The 15,459-nt window shown below is 38.9% G+C and overlaps 1 protein-coding gene across 2 annotated transcripts in view; it reads left to right on the forward strand.

Moving 5' to 3' along the window:
- Positions 1-9,798, forward strand: part of FAM171A1 (family with sequence similarity 171 member A1) — a 184,812-nt gene extending 175,014 nt beyond the window's left edge. For both annotated transcript variants that reach the window (XM_001368430.5, XM_056800159.1), the window contains exons 7-8: positions 924-1,038; positions 1,968-9,798. In XM_001368430.5, the coding sequence (XP_001368467.1) occupies positions 924-1,038; positions 1,968-3,675 (1,823 nt within the window). In that variant the 3' untranslated portion in view covers positions 3,676-9,798. The remainder of the gene's footprint in view (positions 1-923; positions 1,039-1,967) is intronic.
- The last annotated feature ends 5,661 nt before the right edge of the window (positions 9,799-15,459 follow it).

Genomic DNA, 15,459 nt, shown 5'->3' on the forward strand with positions numbered 1-15,459 from the left:
ATGATAAAATGAGATCATCTTTATAAAACTCTTTGCAAATTTTAAAGTCCTAATAAATGTTATATATGTTTTTTTCCAAAATAAGAAACAGGAATCTTTATCTTTAATATGCTTTTTGAGAGTTGGCACATACACAATGCAATAAATGAAATTTTAAAATCCTAACATCAATTTATTTCACACATTCAGACTAGGCAGTTTATTTTCAGGAGAGAGGAAGGATGGTAACCCAAGGGTTAAATGAAATAATGTACGTTTGGCATTTTTCAAACCTTATGGATATAAGGTGCTGTTATTCTGCTGTTTTTGTGATAGTTTTCTGACTGTTATTGTGATATTGTTTATAAAGTACAGGACTTGACAGGTCCTGGGAGCTTCATCAATGTTTGTTCAATTGACATTAGTTGGATATAAAATAAAATAATGAGAGGTTAAACCAAAGTAATCTTGGAACTTGTCTCCATTGATAAAAGCTCATCATTCTTGAACCCTGTGTGAGTTTTTAAAATTCCTACCAAAGGTCTGCTCTCAAATGTTCAGTTTCTTTCCCTGAAAATCCAACATCTGACATTCTGACCTGGAGGCTGGCCAGTGAGCTTTTCTTATCTAAATAGGGGCCCTTGCCATAATTGTTCTAACATTTAAGTAGTCATCTTTCCAAAGGAATTATTGTCAGGGCTGGGGTCCAGGGGCAATGGCTGGGAAAGTGCTAGTTAGGGGAGAATAAAGGAACTACAAATGCTCCAGTGAGATTAATCATTTTCCTTTGAGCAATAGGTCAGTGAATTCTGCCCTCACATTTAAAGACTCTTCTCTCCTGGCTCCTAGCTCAAGGGAGGCAGAAGCCACAGAGATCTCATCCAATTGTCTCTCTATTTAACATTTCTCGCCTATTCCTAAAATGCTATTTTCTGACCTTCCAGGTCCTGTTGTAACACAAGACATTACTACATATCACACGGTATTTCTTTTGGCCATTTTAGGAGGAATGGCCTTCATCCTTTTGATTTTGCTGTGTCTTCTTTTGTATTATTGCAGGTAAAGTTTTATCACTTTAGCATTTTTAATTGAATGTTACTTGTTAAAAATCTGTTCTCTTTGACTAAATAATAAAAAATCTACTCCCCTGTTCCCCCTACCCCCAGGAGAAGGGAGAAGGGACAGGGTGACAGGGTAGGCTAGGGAACGAGTTGGGGAAAGATTCTAAAAACTGATCTTTACAACTAAAATTGCAAACAAATGAAAAACAAGAAACAGGGTAGGAAGACCAGTGTTGTAGGGGACAGGTGTCATTGGATGGTTTTGATACAGACCAGTAGATTGGAAAGGATATTAAAACACTTATGATCAAAAAATGATAAGCTATATGTCTTAAGAACAAATCAAGGGGAGCTAGGTGGCTCAGTGCATCAATGAAGAGCCAGGCCTAGAGATGGGAGGTCCTGGGTTCAAATGTGGCTTTGGATACTTCCTAACTGAGTGATTCTGAGCAAGTTGGTTAACCCCCTTACCACTCTTCTGCCTTAGAACCATTCCATAGCACTGATTCTAAGACAAAAGATAAGAGTTTTAAAATAAATCAAGACAATTACTATTTCAATGTTTTGTGTTTTATTTATATATAAACACCAAATATATGTATATTATATAATGATATATGCTATATATGCTATATATAACCCCAAAGATCTTTATCCTAAATTCTATAGTAACCTTTTTTTAATAGTGCCTAAATCAGCTGATTTATTAATGAACACTGGATGGTGTTCTCTTTGTAGTGTGAATTCTGAACCAAATTAAATTGTCCAGGGGGAAGGGAATAGGAAAGAGCCCCTAATTCTTGTGTATATAGTTTGCTAGTTTTGTTCCTTTTTATAGAGTGAATTAAGATTTCCATCACAGTTTAAAACTGTACTCATGGTAGAAAACATGTAATTTCTGGTTTGGGGTTTTATTTCTTATTACAGGAGGAAATGTTTAAAACCTCGTCAGCACCATAGAAAACTTCAGCTTTCTACAGCCCTAGACAGTTCCAAAAAAGATCAGTCAACATCCATGTCCCACATAAATTTACTGTTTTCCCGACGAGAATCGGAATTTCCTGGCACCCTGTCAGCTGCCAGCCATGGGCGCCCAGATGCATCAGGCACAAAGGAACTGATTGGTGGTGTTCATATGGAGATGATGTCTTCTAGTGGTGAAGCAGATTTGCACACCCCAATGCTCAAACTTTCATACAGCACCTCACAGGAATTTAGCTCCCGAGAAGAACTTCTTTCCCACAAAGAAGAGAATAAAAGCCGATTATCCTTTGATAATCTGACACCAAGTGGGACCTTAAGAAAGGACTACCATAAATCTGTGGAAGTTTTTCCTTTAAAATCACGAAAATCTATAGAAAGAGAAGGCTATGAATCCCCCCTTAAGGATGATTACAGGAGGAGCTATAATGCTATGTTGTCCCAGCCTTTATTTGAAAAGCAAGACAGAGAAATCCGCGCCTCCATTAATCACATTTCTGCGGGAAGCAAGCTCACTATTCAGGAACAAATGTACCCTACATCTTCATCCCCTGAAAAAGAGCAACTGCTGGACCGCCGGCCAACGGAATGTATGATGTCCCGGTCAGTGGATCATCTCGAAAGACCAACCTCTTTTCCTCGGCCCGGCCAGTTAATTTGCTGTAGTTCTGTTGATCAGGTCAATGATAGTGTTTATCGGAAAGTCTTGCCTGCCTTGGTCATCCCTGCTCACTATATGAAATTGCCAGGGGAACATTCCTATGTGAGCCAGCCACTGGTTGTCCCAGCAGACCAGCAACTTGACATAGAAAGACTTCAGGCAGAGTTTTCCAACCCTCATGCTCAGCTCTTCCCACACCCCTCAACCCAGATGCAATCCCAGCAGCTATCTTCACAAGCAATATCGCAACAGCACTTACAAGATGCAGGCGCCCGTGAGTGGAGCCCACAGAACGCTTCTATGTCCGAATCTCTGTCCATCCCTGCATCCCTTAACGATGCAGCTTTGGCTCAAATGAATAGCGAGGTACAGCTTCTAACTGAAAAGGCTCTCCTGGAACTAGGGGGTGGGAAGCCACTTCCCCATCCTCGAGCATGGTTTGTGTCTCTGGATGGAAGATCCAATGCTCACGTCAGACATTCATATATCGATCTCCAAAGAGCTGGAAGGAATGGGAGTAATGATGCCAGTTTAGATTCTGGTGTTGATATGAATGAACCAAAATCAGCCCGAAAAGGGCGAGGAGATCACTTATCCCTTCAGCAGGGGCACCCACCTGTGCAGGAGCATCAGAAGAGAAAACAGAGTGTCCCAGACAGCACTGCATACACACAGCTAGTGTACCTGGATGACATAGACCAAAGCGGCAGCGAGTGTGGAACCACAGTGTGTACCCCAGAGGACAGTGCCCTGCGTTGCTTGTTGGATGGGGCTGGTCGGAGGAGTGGTGCCCAGCTGCCCAGCCTGCAGGAGGAAACAATAAGGCGAACTGTGGAAGCCCCACCCAAGCCATTAGCCAGTCCAGAACGTGGAAGATCAGCCCATGAGGAAGACGAAGATGACGATGATGATGAAGACGACCAAGGAGAAGACAAGAAAAGTCCATGGCAAAAACGAGAAGAGAGACCACTCATGGCTTTTAACATAAAGTGAGCTGTTATAGATCCACCTTTCTGTGGAGTATAAAATTGCCAAATATTCTTTCTATGGAAGCGCTTACTTGTTTGTGGAAAAGACAAAAAAAAATACAATGGCAAATGTGGACAGTGGACTTGGATTGCATTACTGTTTGCTGTGTAAATGTTAGAAAGGAATTAAAGTTATTACTCAGAATAAAAAAAAACTGATTTTAATGGATGTCTCCAGTGAGATGGCTAAAAGTAGGTTTTGAATGTTATCCCACATACTTGATACTGTGTGTTTATCACCAAGGACATTGAGGGGAAAACAAACATATTATTAGATATAATGACCTCACTTTTCTCTCAGAATTTGGGAATAGTCGGGAATTTTATTTGCATTTCTTGAACCAATTTTATCATGATAATGCTACTGTAAAGCATTTATTCAAGATTCTTTTTGGCACTTAGTGTCCGAGGTATGCATTATCTCCAAGGAAGGCTATGCATTGCTGCTGTTTAGTAAAATTTTGCTTAGGTTATGCTTTGGGGTTTGTTTTTTATGTCTGTTTGTTTTTTACACAACTTGGTTGTAAACATTTTATGCCTTTGATTTAACATGTTTCGTTTTTAAGTGATTGATTTTAATGTCTCCCTTCAGGAACTCTTATGAGTTGCATCTCTAAATATTAAAGCCTTTTTATGAAACCAAACTGAATTTGGTGTCAGCTAAGAGTCCTTCGATTCTGGTCCCATGAATTCCAAGTGCCTTTTTTACAGTGACAATAGACGGCCCCTTTTTTGCTGACTTGTTTAATCGTACTGTCTGATTTTTATAAATTGATGAAATTATATCCTCTTCTTTTTTTCTTTACACTGCATGCTGCCAAGTGGCCATCTGTGCTGAGCATCTCTCCTTTCAGTACAGTGTATTCTGTAGTTATCACGTGTAATGTGGATTCTGTTTAGCTAAGATAGACTATAGGACATTTTAAAGACACCTTTTCCTACCCTTCCCTTTGGCTGGGTGGCCAAGATTATGGTTTCATTGACTTTGTATAGATGGTTACTTAACTCTGGAATCCTGTGGGCTAAGCTTGCTTAACATAGAGTATGGACTGAGCAAGTGGACTGAATGTGTTTAAAAGTATATATTAAAAACAAAAAAACAAAAAACCGTATGTACTTATTCTCCAAAAGTGCCAGAATGACTCTTCTGTGCATTCTCTTTGAAGAGCTGCTTGGTTATCCAAAAATGATCATTTGAAAATAAACTCTGGAAAAAAAAAGCCTATGTTGTGGTTCTTTTAATTCATTAGGAACCTTAAGACTTCCTAGACTGTACGGTTTTCATTTTTTATGGTAGGAATTAGACATACATTTTTTCACCCCCCAAAAAATTTGTTTATCATAGAATTTTTTAGAATTGAATGAACTTCAGAGCACACCTACTCTAACTTGGGAAAGTAACCTTCCCTTAGCTTATGTCAGAGAGGTTCATAACTGAAAGGGACCCTGGAGGCCACCAAATCCATCTTCGTCATTTTTACCCATTCCCCCTAGCCCAGGTAGGTCAACTTGGAATCATAGATTGAAAGCTGGAAGAGACTTCACAGGACTTTTTCTAATCTCGCTCAACCCGGTCCAGACTGAAGGAGTAGAATGCAGATTTCCTGGCTCCCAGGCAATACTTTTTGTCATATATCACATTGCCTTTTATAAAGACAATTTAAATATGTATAGGCTTTGGGATTTTGAGCTTTTCTTCTACTAAACTTAGTATTTCTTTACCTTAAAAGTAAACTTTTAATTTTATTAAGAACACAGCTCTCCTGCAGCCTTTTGCCATCTTCTCAATTGATATGTTGTTGTGATCCAAGGAGGATCATTTTGCCATATTGTACATGAGAGATACAATAATATCACTGCCCAAGAACATGACGGGGCAGCTGGTTGACACAGTGGATAGAGCACTGGAAGTCATCTGGCCTCAGATACTTACTACCTGTGTGACCCTAGGCAAGTCACTTCATTCTATTTGCCTCAGTTTCCTTATTAGATGGAGAAGGAAATGGCAAACCACTCCAGTATCTTTGCCAAGAAAACCCCAAGTGGGGTCACAAAGAGTCAGCCATGACTGAACAACAACAAAAGAACACGACATCTTATATTTGCAGTTCAGTGTTGGGCCACATTGTCACAGTTCCAAGGATGATTGCATTGAAATGAGCAGGACCATCCCAGATTTGTGAAGCTGCTCACTAAATCATTAATGAAGATGTTAGTACATAGAACAGATTGTTTGGCAAAAATAAATTCAGCTTGCTATGTTTATTGTAACAGCTACTTTACAGAATCCTTAGTGCATGAATCCCAAAGTGGCAGGCAGAATTATGATCAAGCTGACTGCATGTTATTCTTTTCTGTTTAAAATGTCATGATTAATGTTCTGCTTTTAAAGGGAAAACTGTTGGGAGGATCCATGACAGTGTTGAGCAAGTGAGTGGAGATGAGCCCCTGGCGAGCCTACTTGAGCCCCATGTTAGTTGGAAATGAATGTTCTTGCTTGCAGAAGATTTGCCTAAAATCCCTTCTGAACCTGATTTGGTCCGTAAGCTACTAAGATCTCTGCTGTGAATTTAATTCCCCCGAAAGCACAATAATGGGCTCACAAATTGAGAGAGAGAGAAGCTTAGAAACTTTAGAAACACTCTGGCCCAACCCTCTTGTTTATAGAAGATACCAAGACCTGAAGAAGTTAAGAGATTTGCCCAAAGCAGAAATGGGATTTGAATGTTATGTTCAGAGGGGTTTTCTTTCCCCATCTTTCCAGTTCTTCCCACTACATTATACTCCATCCTCATCACTTTTTTAACCCTTACTTTCCATCTTAGAATCAATACCATGTATTGGTTCCAATGCAAAAGAACAGCAAGGGTTGAGTAAAAGGAGTGAAGTGACTTGCCCAGGGTCACACAGCTAGGAAGTGTATGAGGTCAAATTTGAACCCAAGACCTGTTTCTAGGCCCAGCTTTTAATCTACTGAGCCACCTAGCTGCCCCCCTCATCACTTTTTACAGGAGAGGAATTAGAAGAGTTGTGACTTGGCCACAGAGAACAGGTGATGGAGCCCAAAACTGAACCCTGGTCCTTAGACTCTAGAGCTGGGGCTCATATTTCTCTGCCATCAGCAAAGAGTAGATGGTGCTTCGTGACAGTACTGCTTAATCTTATTTGTGTCATGGACCTCTGCCCATGCACCTCTTAGAATAATGTTTTTAAATGCAGAAAAGAAAATCCATGGAATTACAAAGGAAACCAATTATACTGAAATATTATTATCAGTTTTTAAAAAACAAGTTCACAGATCCTAAGGTCTGTACGATAGGACTTGAAGGACACTAAATCGTTAGCTTTTTTCCAAAACCCCTCACTACTACTTATCTGAGAACCTAAATTCTTACCATTAATCAGTAGAATACTGAACTTGGGATCAAGAACACTCGAATTCAGGTCCTGCCTCCAACATTCACTAGCTGTATGACCATAAGCAAGTCACTTAACTCTCTTCAGCCTCAGTTCCTTCATCTTTAATATGGGAACCATAATAATACGTATCTCACTAAGGTTTTGTATCCAGCTAATATAGGTAAAACACCATAGCCCTTAAAACACTCCATAAATCTGATGTGTTACTATTATTGTCACTATCATCATCAACATTGTTATTATTATTATTATTATTATAATTTGGGCTACGGTCCTAGTGACTCTTACCAGAATGGAAGCATGTTACATTCACTATTAGTGCCACCTTCACAAGCATCAATTAAGTGGTTACTGTGTGCCCGTCACTGTGCAAAGTGCCAATGAGTTCATCAGTTCACAGATGAGTTTAGGAATCATCTGGGAAACTTTATGGATAGTGAAAGCCTGTGCCAAAAAAGCTCTGAAACATAAAGCAGCATTAACGGGGTCTGGAGCAACTGAGCATGAGCCCCAGACAGTTGATTCCCCACAAGAACCCAGGCCAAAGCGAACTCTGCCTCCTCTCCGGGTTCATCCATCTGGGAGCAGCCATCCAGAGCACTCAAGCTTTGCCTTTGTCTTTCATGGACCACAGATGGAGGAGACGAGCGAGCGCTGTGGTGAGAGCCTTAAAGTGAGAGGCTAAAAGACAGCCTCTCCCCAAAGCGTGGCCTTCTTCAGGATTTGGCCAAGATCAGACTCTTCCGAAACATAATATTGTCTGAAGAAATCAACCTGATGTCCAAGTCATCGGGCTTGTGCCACCTAGTGGTGGATTTTCATCCACTCACCAAAGAGATTTTTTTTTTCTCATTCTTTCTCCTTAAAGAAAGAAAACAGAGAGTGGGGTCTCACCTGGCAGGGGAATCGTGTTTCTTTCTTCAAAGAACACATTGAACTTTACATGGACAGACCTAGGTGATCCTAGCTAGAGAACAGACTGGCAAAATGGGGGATGAAATAAATTCTGCCTATTTGAATTGCAGCCAAATATTTCACAAACTCTTTTAGAAGAGGGTTATAGATTTATAGATGGAAAGGACTTTAGATGGCGTCCAGACCAATCTCCTCATTTTACAGATGGTGAAACTGAGCCTCGGGATAAAGTGACTTGTCCACGGCCACAAGAATGGTGATAGGTGATTAAGGGGAGAATTACACCCCCGTCTTATCATTCCAAATTCATTCCTCATTTCATGGCACCAACTTAATCAAGTTACTTTCTTTTAAAAGGAAAAAAACAAAGAACTCCTTACCTTTTGCCTTAGCTACAAATCTAAGAAAGAAGAGCCAGGACTAGATTAAGTGACTTGCTCCAGATCACACAGCTAGAAAGTATCTGAGACTAGACTTGAACCCTGGTCCTCCCAACTCCAGACCTGGCTCTCTGTCCATTTGTACCACCTCGCTGCCCCAACAAGTTGCTTTCTAACCCAAAGATGATGAGAAATCTAACAGGATGCCATAAGCAGATTAAGCTAGATTTCATTCACCAAAGAGCTCAATGTCCTCAACTTGATTCAAAAGTCATCTAGCCTAACACCTTTATTTTATAGGTGAGGAAACTGAAGCCGACCCAGGAAAGCTCAGTGACTTGCCCAAGGATACATGGGTATACTCACTGGCACAAGAGCCCGATTTTTACACTAGCATTCTCTTGGGTTTACTATATTTGGTAGACATAGGTATAATATAATAACCGAGGTGGCACTATTATCTCTAAAAGCAGCCCAAAGGGCAATGAACAGAAGATACCTGATTGACACAACTATAATGTACTTACCCCAAATAGTTTACATGTGATCCAAGGTATCCAAGGGAAAGGTATAATGAAAAAGAAGTTGGTCGTGTAGCAAGAATGGACAGTAATAAGAAAGACAGAAGAATATATTGTAATCTCAAAAATATTCTTTAAATTAAGTGGGGACAGCTAGGTGGCTCAGTGGATTGAGAGCCAGGTCATAGATGGGGGGTCCTGGGTTCAAATCTAACCTGAGACACTTCCTAGCAATGTGAACCCACAACACTATTTCCTAGCCCTTATCACTCATCTGCCTTGGAAGCAATACATAGTATTGGTCCTAAGATGGAAGATAAGTATTTGTTTGTTTGTTTTTTAATGAAAGAAGTGGGTACTTAGAAAGTATGAAAAGACCATGACCTCCATGTAGGAGGAAAAAGCATCCATATCAGGGAAATTGTGTATTCATTAAATTATGTGTGGTATACTATACCAGGAAAAAGAGGGACATCGAGGGAGCAAAAATAATAAAACAGACCTCTTGCTCTCAAAAGGCTTATAATCTATAGCATGTATTTATCATTATGGATATTATTGGCAATATTAATTATAATTATTAATGGATTTTAAATTTTTATTATTAATGTTTCTTATTAACAATATTATTTATTAATAGTTAAATGTAATTATCTCATCTAAGTTTAATTATAGAGAGTATTAGATAGAAGACTGGCCCTGAAGTTGATAAGAGAATCTACTAGCCAATAAGCATTTATTAAGCACTATGTGTCAGACACTGATGAAATCTTATTACTTTTGATATATATTGGGCAAGTCTTTAACTTTTTTAATTAAATTTTTTATTAAAAGAATTTATTTTTATTTTAATTATTTATTGTTATTATTTTATGTTTTATTTATTATTTTTTATTTATTTTAACTTATTTCCAGGTATCTCAGCCCCTCTCTCTCCTCCCCAATCCATAGAATGCATCATCTGGCAAACAGATGTATGTATATATAGAATACATTTCTATTTGTTTCTGCTTCTCAGTTCATTCACTGAAAGCAAACATTCACAAATTATTCTTCAAATATTAAATCTGTAATTGTATAGAATTTTCTCTTGGTGCTACTCATTTCACTCTTCATTATCTCATGTAGTTCTTTCCAAGTTTGAGGGTTTTCTTTTCAAGTAATCTCATCCTTTCTTATGGCAGATTAGTATTCCATCACAATCATATAGCACAATTTGTTTAGTCATTCCCCAATTGGTGGGCATCCCCTCACTTTCCAGTTCTTTGCCAATACAATGAGAGCTGCTGTAAATATTGTGGAACATATAGGTCCTTTGTCTTTTCCCCTCATGTCCTTGGGAAATAGAGCCAACAAGGCTTTGCTATTTCTAAGGGTACGCACATTTTCAGAGCTCTGGACAGAATTCCAGATTGCTTTCCAGAATGATTGGATCAGTTCACAATCCCACCAACAGTGTATTGGTGTCCCCACTTTTCTACATCCCCTCCAACATTTGTCATTTTGCTCTTTTGTCACGTTAGCCAATCTGACAGGCATGAGACAATACCTCAGAATTGTTTGGGTTTGCATTTGCCTAATCAATAGTGATATAGAGCACTTTTTCATTTATCTATATATCAATTTGATTTCTTCATCTGAAACCTGTTAGTTCATATCTAGTTCATATCTCTTGCCCATTTTTCAGTGAGAGAATAGTTCCTATCACCACATATTTGACAAAGTTCTTTATAAATTTTAGATATAAATTTCTATCTCAGAGGCTGTCTATGGAATGTCCCCCCTCCACCCCAGTTTTCTGCTTTCTTTCTAATGTTGTCAACATTTGTTTTCTTTGTACAAAAACTTCAATTTAATGTACTCCAAGTTATCCATTTTATATCTCACAGTCCTCTTCATCTCTTATTTACTCATAAATTCCTCTCCTATCCATAAATTGGATTAGTAGTATGTTCCCTATTCTAATTTGCTTATGATATTTCCTTTTATGTCTAGATCATGTATCCATTTTGATCTTATCTTAGTGAGTGGTTTAAGATACTAGTCTATACCTAGTTTCTGCTAAATTACATAATAGCTATTCCAGCAATTTTTACCAAATAGTGTTATCTTATCCCATTAGCCCAGATCTTTAAGTTTTTAATTTCTAAATCCTCTTGGCAACTCTGTAAGTTATAAAGGAGTCACTGATGTACTTCAGTAAAGGAAACTTGAAACCAAATATCACAACAGTTATTGAAAAGAAAAATTAAATGTTTTGTCCTAATGATTTGGAAGGTATACCAAAGTAAGAGAGGGGGTACAGTATCATTTTTTTAAAAAAATACAGTCCCTGGTCTCTTATGAATTAGATGTTCTTGGGGGCAGCTAGGTGGCTCAGTAGATTGAAAACCAGAGCTAGAGACAGGAGGTCCTAGTTTCAAATCTGGTCTCAGATACTTTTAGCTGTGTGACCCTGGATAAGTCACTTAACCCCCATTGCCTAGCCCTTACCACTCTTTTGCCTTGGAACTAATACATAGGTTCTAAGATACAAGATAAGGGTTTAAAAAATAATTAAATGTTCTATCAGAAGGCAGCCATGAAAACAAGTGTAGGCCCTAGGAGGAAAGAAAGAGAGAGAGAGAGAGAGAGAGAGAGAGAGAAAGAAAGAAAGAAAGAAAGAAAGAAAGAAAGAAAGAAAGAAAGAAAGAAAGAAAGAAAGAAAGAAAGAAAGAAAGAAAGAAAGAAAGAAAGAAAGAAAGAAAGAAAGAAAGAAAGAAAGAAAGAAAGAAAGGGAGAGAGAGAGGAAGGAAGGAAGGAAGGAAGGAAGGAAGGAAGGAAGGAAGGAAGGAAGGAAGGAAGGAAGGAAGGAAGGAAGGAAGGAAGGAAGGAAGGAAGGAAGGAAGAAAGGGAGAGAGAGAGGAAGGAAGGAAGGAAGGAAGGAAGGAAGGAAGGAAGGAAGGAAGGAAGGAAGGAAGGAAGGAAGGAAGGAAGGAAGAAAATAAAAATGGATCTAATTAAAAAGCAACAGACAAAATGAGAAATTGCACAGGGCTTCCCTACCCCCCCAAATTTTTTAATTTTTACAGGAATCAATTTTGGGAATAGACAAATAAATAACTCATATCGTTCCTCATGGTATCTCAAATTTTTTGAAATTTTGCTCCTTTTTTTTAAGAATTTTACTCTTACCCAAACACAGTCCCCCCATTTTTATGACCACATATTTGTAAGATAAAGATAAATTTAAATAAATGTTGTTTTGAGAGTTTTTGTAATTACCCTGCATCTCTAGACTCATCTTCAAGTGGAAACCACAAGGACTTTATGGTACTTTGAAGAACACCAGGAAGAAGAGGTAAACAACTAGAGAAGAGCAAGGAGAACCTTTCAGTCCAAGTACAGTTTTGCCAAGCTAGATCCTTGGGAGATATTTGCAAGACTAAAGTACTTTCCAAATAATTGTTTCTAATGTACGTTGAAACCTTTAAACATGTTGGTTGCATATTTAAATAGCCAAGAATTCAGGCCATTTTGTTTATGTCAGTGTGGGAACATCCAATGGTTTGGGTACAAATTATATAATCATAGAATTCTAGAGAACATGCCATCTAACAACCTATTTTTACAGATGGGAAACCCAAGGCCTAGAGCATTTAAGCACCTTCACTATGTTGGTTATTTCCAATGGATCTAGTATGTCGCTTATTTATACATAGTTGCTTGAATGTTGTCTCCCCCATTAGACTCCTTGGAAACAGTAACTATTTTGCCTTTCTTTGTAATAACCCAAAACCGCAGCCCTCGGCACCGGGTCCAGCACTGTAGTAGGACCCTCCTAAGTATTTACTGACTGGTTGCCCTTGGATTGTGTAGCTAATAACAGAACCAGGTCTCCCAACTATCAGTCCTGCCTTTTTCCTCTATACCATATTGAATGTTATGATCACCTCATTTCCTGTCCCCCCCCCCAGGGTGCCTAGTATAGTGCCCCATACCTAGGAAATGCTCTTGATATGTCTCTGAACTCCTCCCCCCCCCCCAGAAAAAAAGTATTTAAGCACCAGTACAAATTCCAAAATTCCCATCTTTGAATTCATTCTTTTCCTTCTTAATGTTATTGGTTTATTGATAGCTTGATTCATAGGATGGCCTAATTCTGCTCTCTTTTCACAACTTCCAGGTGGCAATGACTGTTTAGGAAGCCAGGTGCATTTCAGCTAGATTTTAGGAAAATGTTAAAACATTCAGGTATTGGTGCAGCTAGGTAACTCAGAGGATATAGTCAGGCCTGGGGAGAGGAGGTCCTGGGTTCAAATTTGGCCTCAGACACATCCTAGCTCTATGACCCTGGACAAGTCACTTAAGCCTGATTGTCCAGCCCTTCCCACTTTTTTTCTTTTTGTGTTGAGTTTAAGATAGAAGGTAAGGTTTCAAAAAAAAAATTCTGGCTTCCTCTTTTATCTTAGTCTTCCTGCTGGGTTATGCCTGACCAACTGTGTGGCAGAAAATGGCCCTTAACTGAAAAAGAAAGTCTGCAAAGTGTCAGCCATGACCCAGGGAGGAAAGAGGTATTATTGTACTTCCCTTTACTCTGAATGGCCTTGATACCCATGTCAGAGCCACTGCCTGCGAGGCAGGAGCATTAGGAGAAGTGCCTGGTTTTCCCTGGCAATAACCCCTCATAATTTATTCATCACAGACTGCATAGCTAATTGCCTTGTAAAATGTGGCACCTGCCTCTTAATGCCTTAATTAAGCTGCTTCGTAGTATTTTGATATGCCTGTTGTGCTAGAAAAGAGGATAAGTTGTTCTAAGATCACAGATCCCTGAGGAAGGGACCTCACAAGCCTTCTAGTCCAATGCCAGCATCTTAAAGAGGAGGATAGTGAGAGAGGATATGTCCCCCGGGCCACGTTGAATAGGTAATAAACATCAAAGGGAGGAATTGTGCTCAGGTACTCTACTCCAAAGCCAGGTTTCTTTCCACTAGATTTGGACCATCAATTGCCATCCATCTATATCCATTGATTGTTTATCATAGCCTGGATGATAAGGATTCTTCATCAATCTAGTTTGTTTAAAAATAAACTCTGAAAATAGTCTAGAAAAACTGCCTGGCAAGAAAATTTCAGAAATCACCTCAGTGTACAATGCATATGTGCATGTATAAACATATAACTTCAGAGGAGCTCGAGGACCCAAAGGGTGATAATGATGGATGAAGTGCTATGATAAATCCTACAAGGAATGCAATGAAAGGACAAACCATTGTTATTCTTGTCTATTCCACAACAGGATCATTGAAAACATGATTGTTCTTTAGTTGTTTTAGCAGTGTTCCACTGTTAAGGACCCCATTGGGGTTTTCTTGGCAAAGATACCCGAGTGGTGTGCCATTTCCTTCTTTGGCTTATTTTACAGAAAAGCATTCATAATCTAGAACATTTACCTAGGAGAAAACCTAAATCAGATCAATGTATGTCACTGAGAGAATGTGCCTTGGAAACCTGATCTCGAAAGCCCATTTCCACCTCTGACAACTGATGAATTTCAAGGGTGGTGAGTTCACTTCTTTTCTGCAACTGGAGAAATGGAAAGTGGTTCAAGTGCGAGTCACCCATGATTATTTTGTGAAGAAAATCATATCAAACCAAACTATCTGCTACATAAAAATAACAGATACAAACGTAATGGGTTTATTTCCCTCTTGCTTGATTATGAAAAATCCACATTGTAACCAACCAGGCTGATAAAAAAGAACTTGAGGAAAAGGCAAAGTTGTTTCCATTGTATTTCTTTTCTAGGGTAGCAAGAGATCTCATATGTGGTCTCCCCCCACTAGAATGTAAACTACTTAAAAATAGAGATTATTTTTTTTAATCTCTTACCTTCTTTCTTGGAATTGTTACTAAGTATTGGTTCTGAGGAACAAGAGAGGTAAAGGCTGAGCAATTGATATCGAGTGACTTGCCCAGGGTCACACCTCTAGGAAGTGTGTGACTTCTGTTTTGAACTCAAGACCTCCAATCTCTAGTCCTGGCTTTCTATCCACTGAGCCAGCTAACTGCCACAAGTAAAAGATTATTATTACTTTTTCTTTGTATCCCTAGTGGCTAGCATAGCACCTGGTATATAATAGGTGCTCAATAAGTGCTTTGACTGCTTTAGGGAATTTGTTCTATCAGTTCAGAATTCCCCCCACTTAGAAAAAGACAAAGTTGTAAAAGGAATTAACACATTCATGTAGTGTTTCATGGCTTACAAAGAGCTCTGCATACAGGTAACAGATTATTAATATAAGATAACAAAACAAATATATGTGTGGAACAGTCCTGCAAGAATAGTCAGGAGGGGAATCTAGGTGACTCTGAATAGAGAACCAGGGAGAAACAGGAGGTCCTGAGTTCAGATTTGGCCTCAGATACTTCCTAGTTGTTGATGCTGGAAAAGTCACTTAACCTCCATTGTCTAGCCCTTCCCACTCTTTTGACTTGGAACTAATACTTGGTATTGATTGTAAAATATAA

Source organism: Monodelphis domestica, chromosome 5, assembly GCF_027887165.1.
Source record: "Monodelphis domestica isolate mMonDom1 chromosome 5, mMonDom1.pri, whole genome shotgun sequence".
NCBI classification, from domain to species: Eukaryota; Metazoa; Chordata; class Mammalia; order Didelphimorphia; family Didelphidae; genus Monodelphis; species Monodelphis domestica.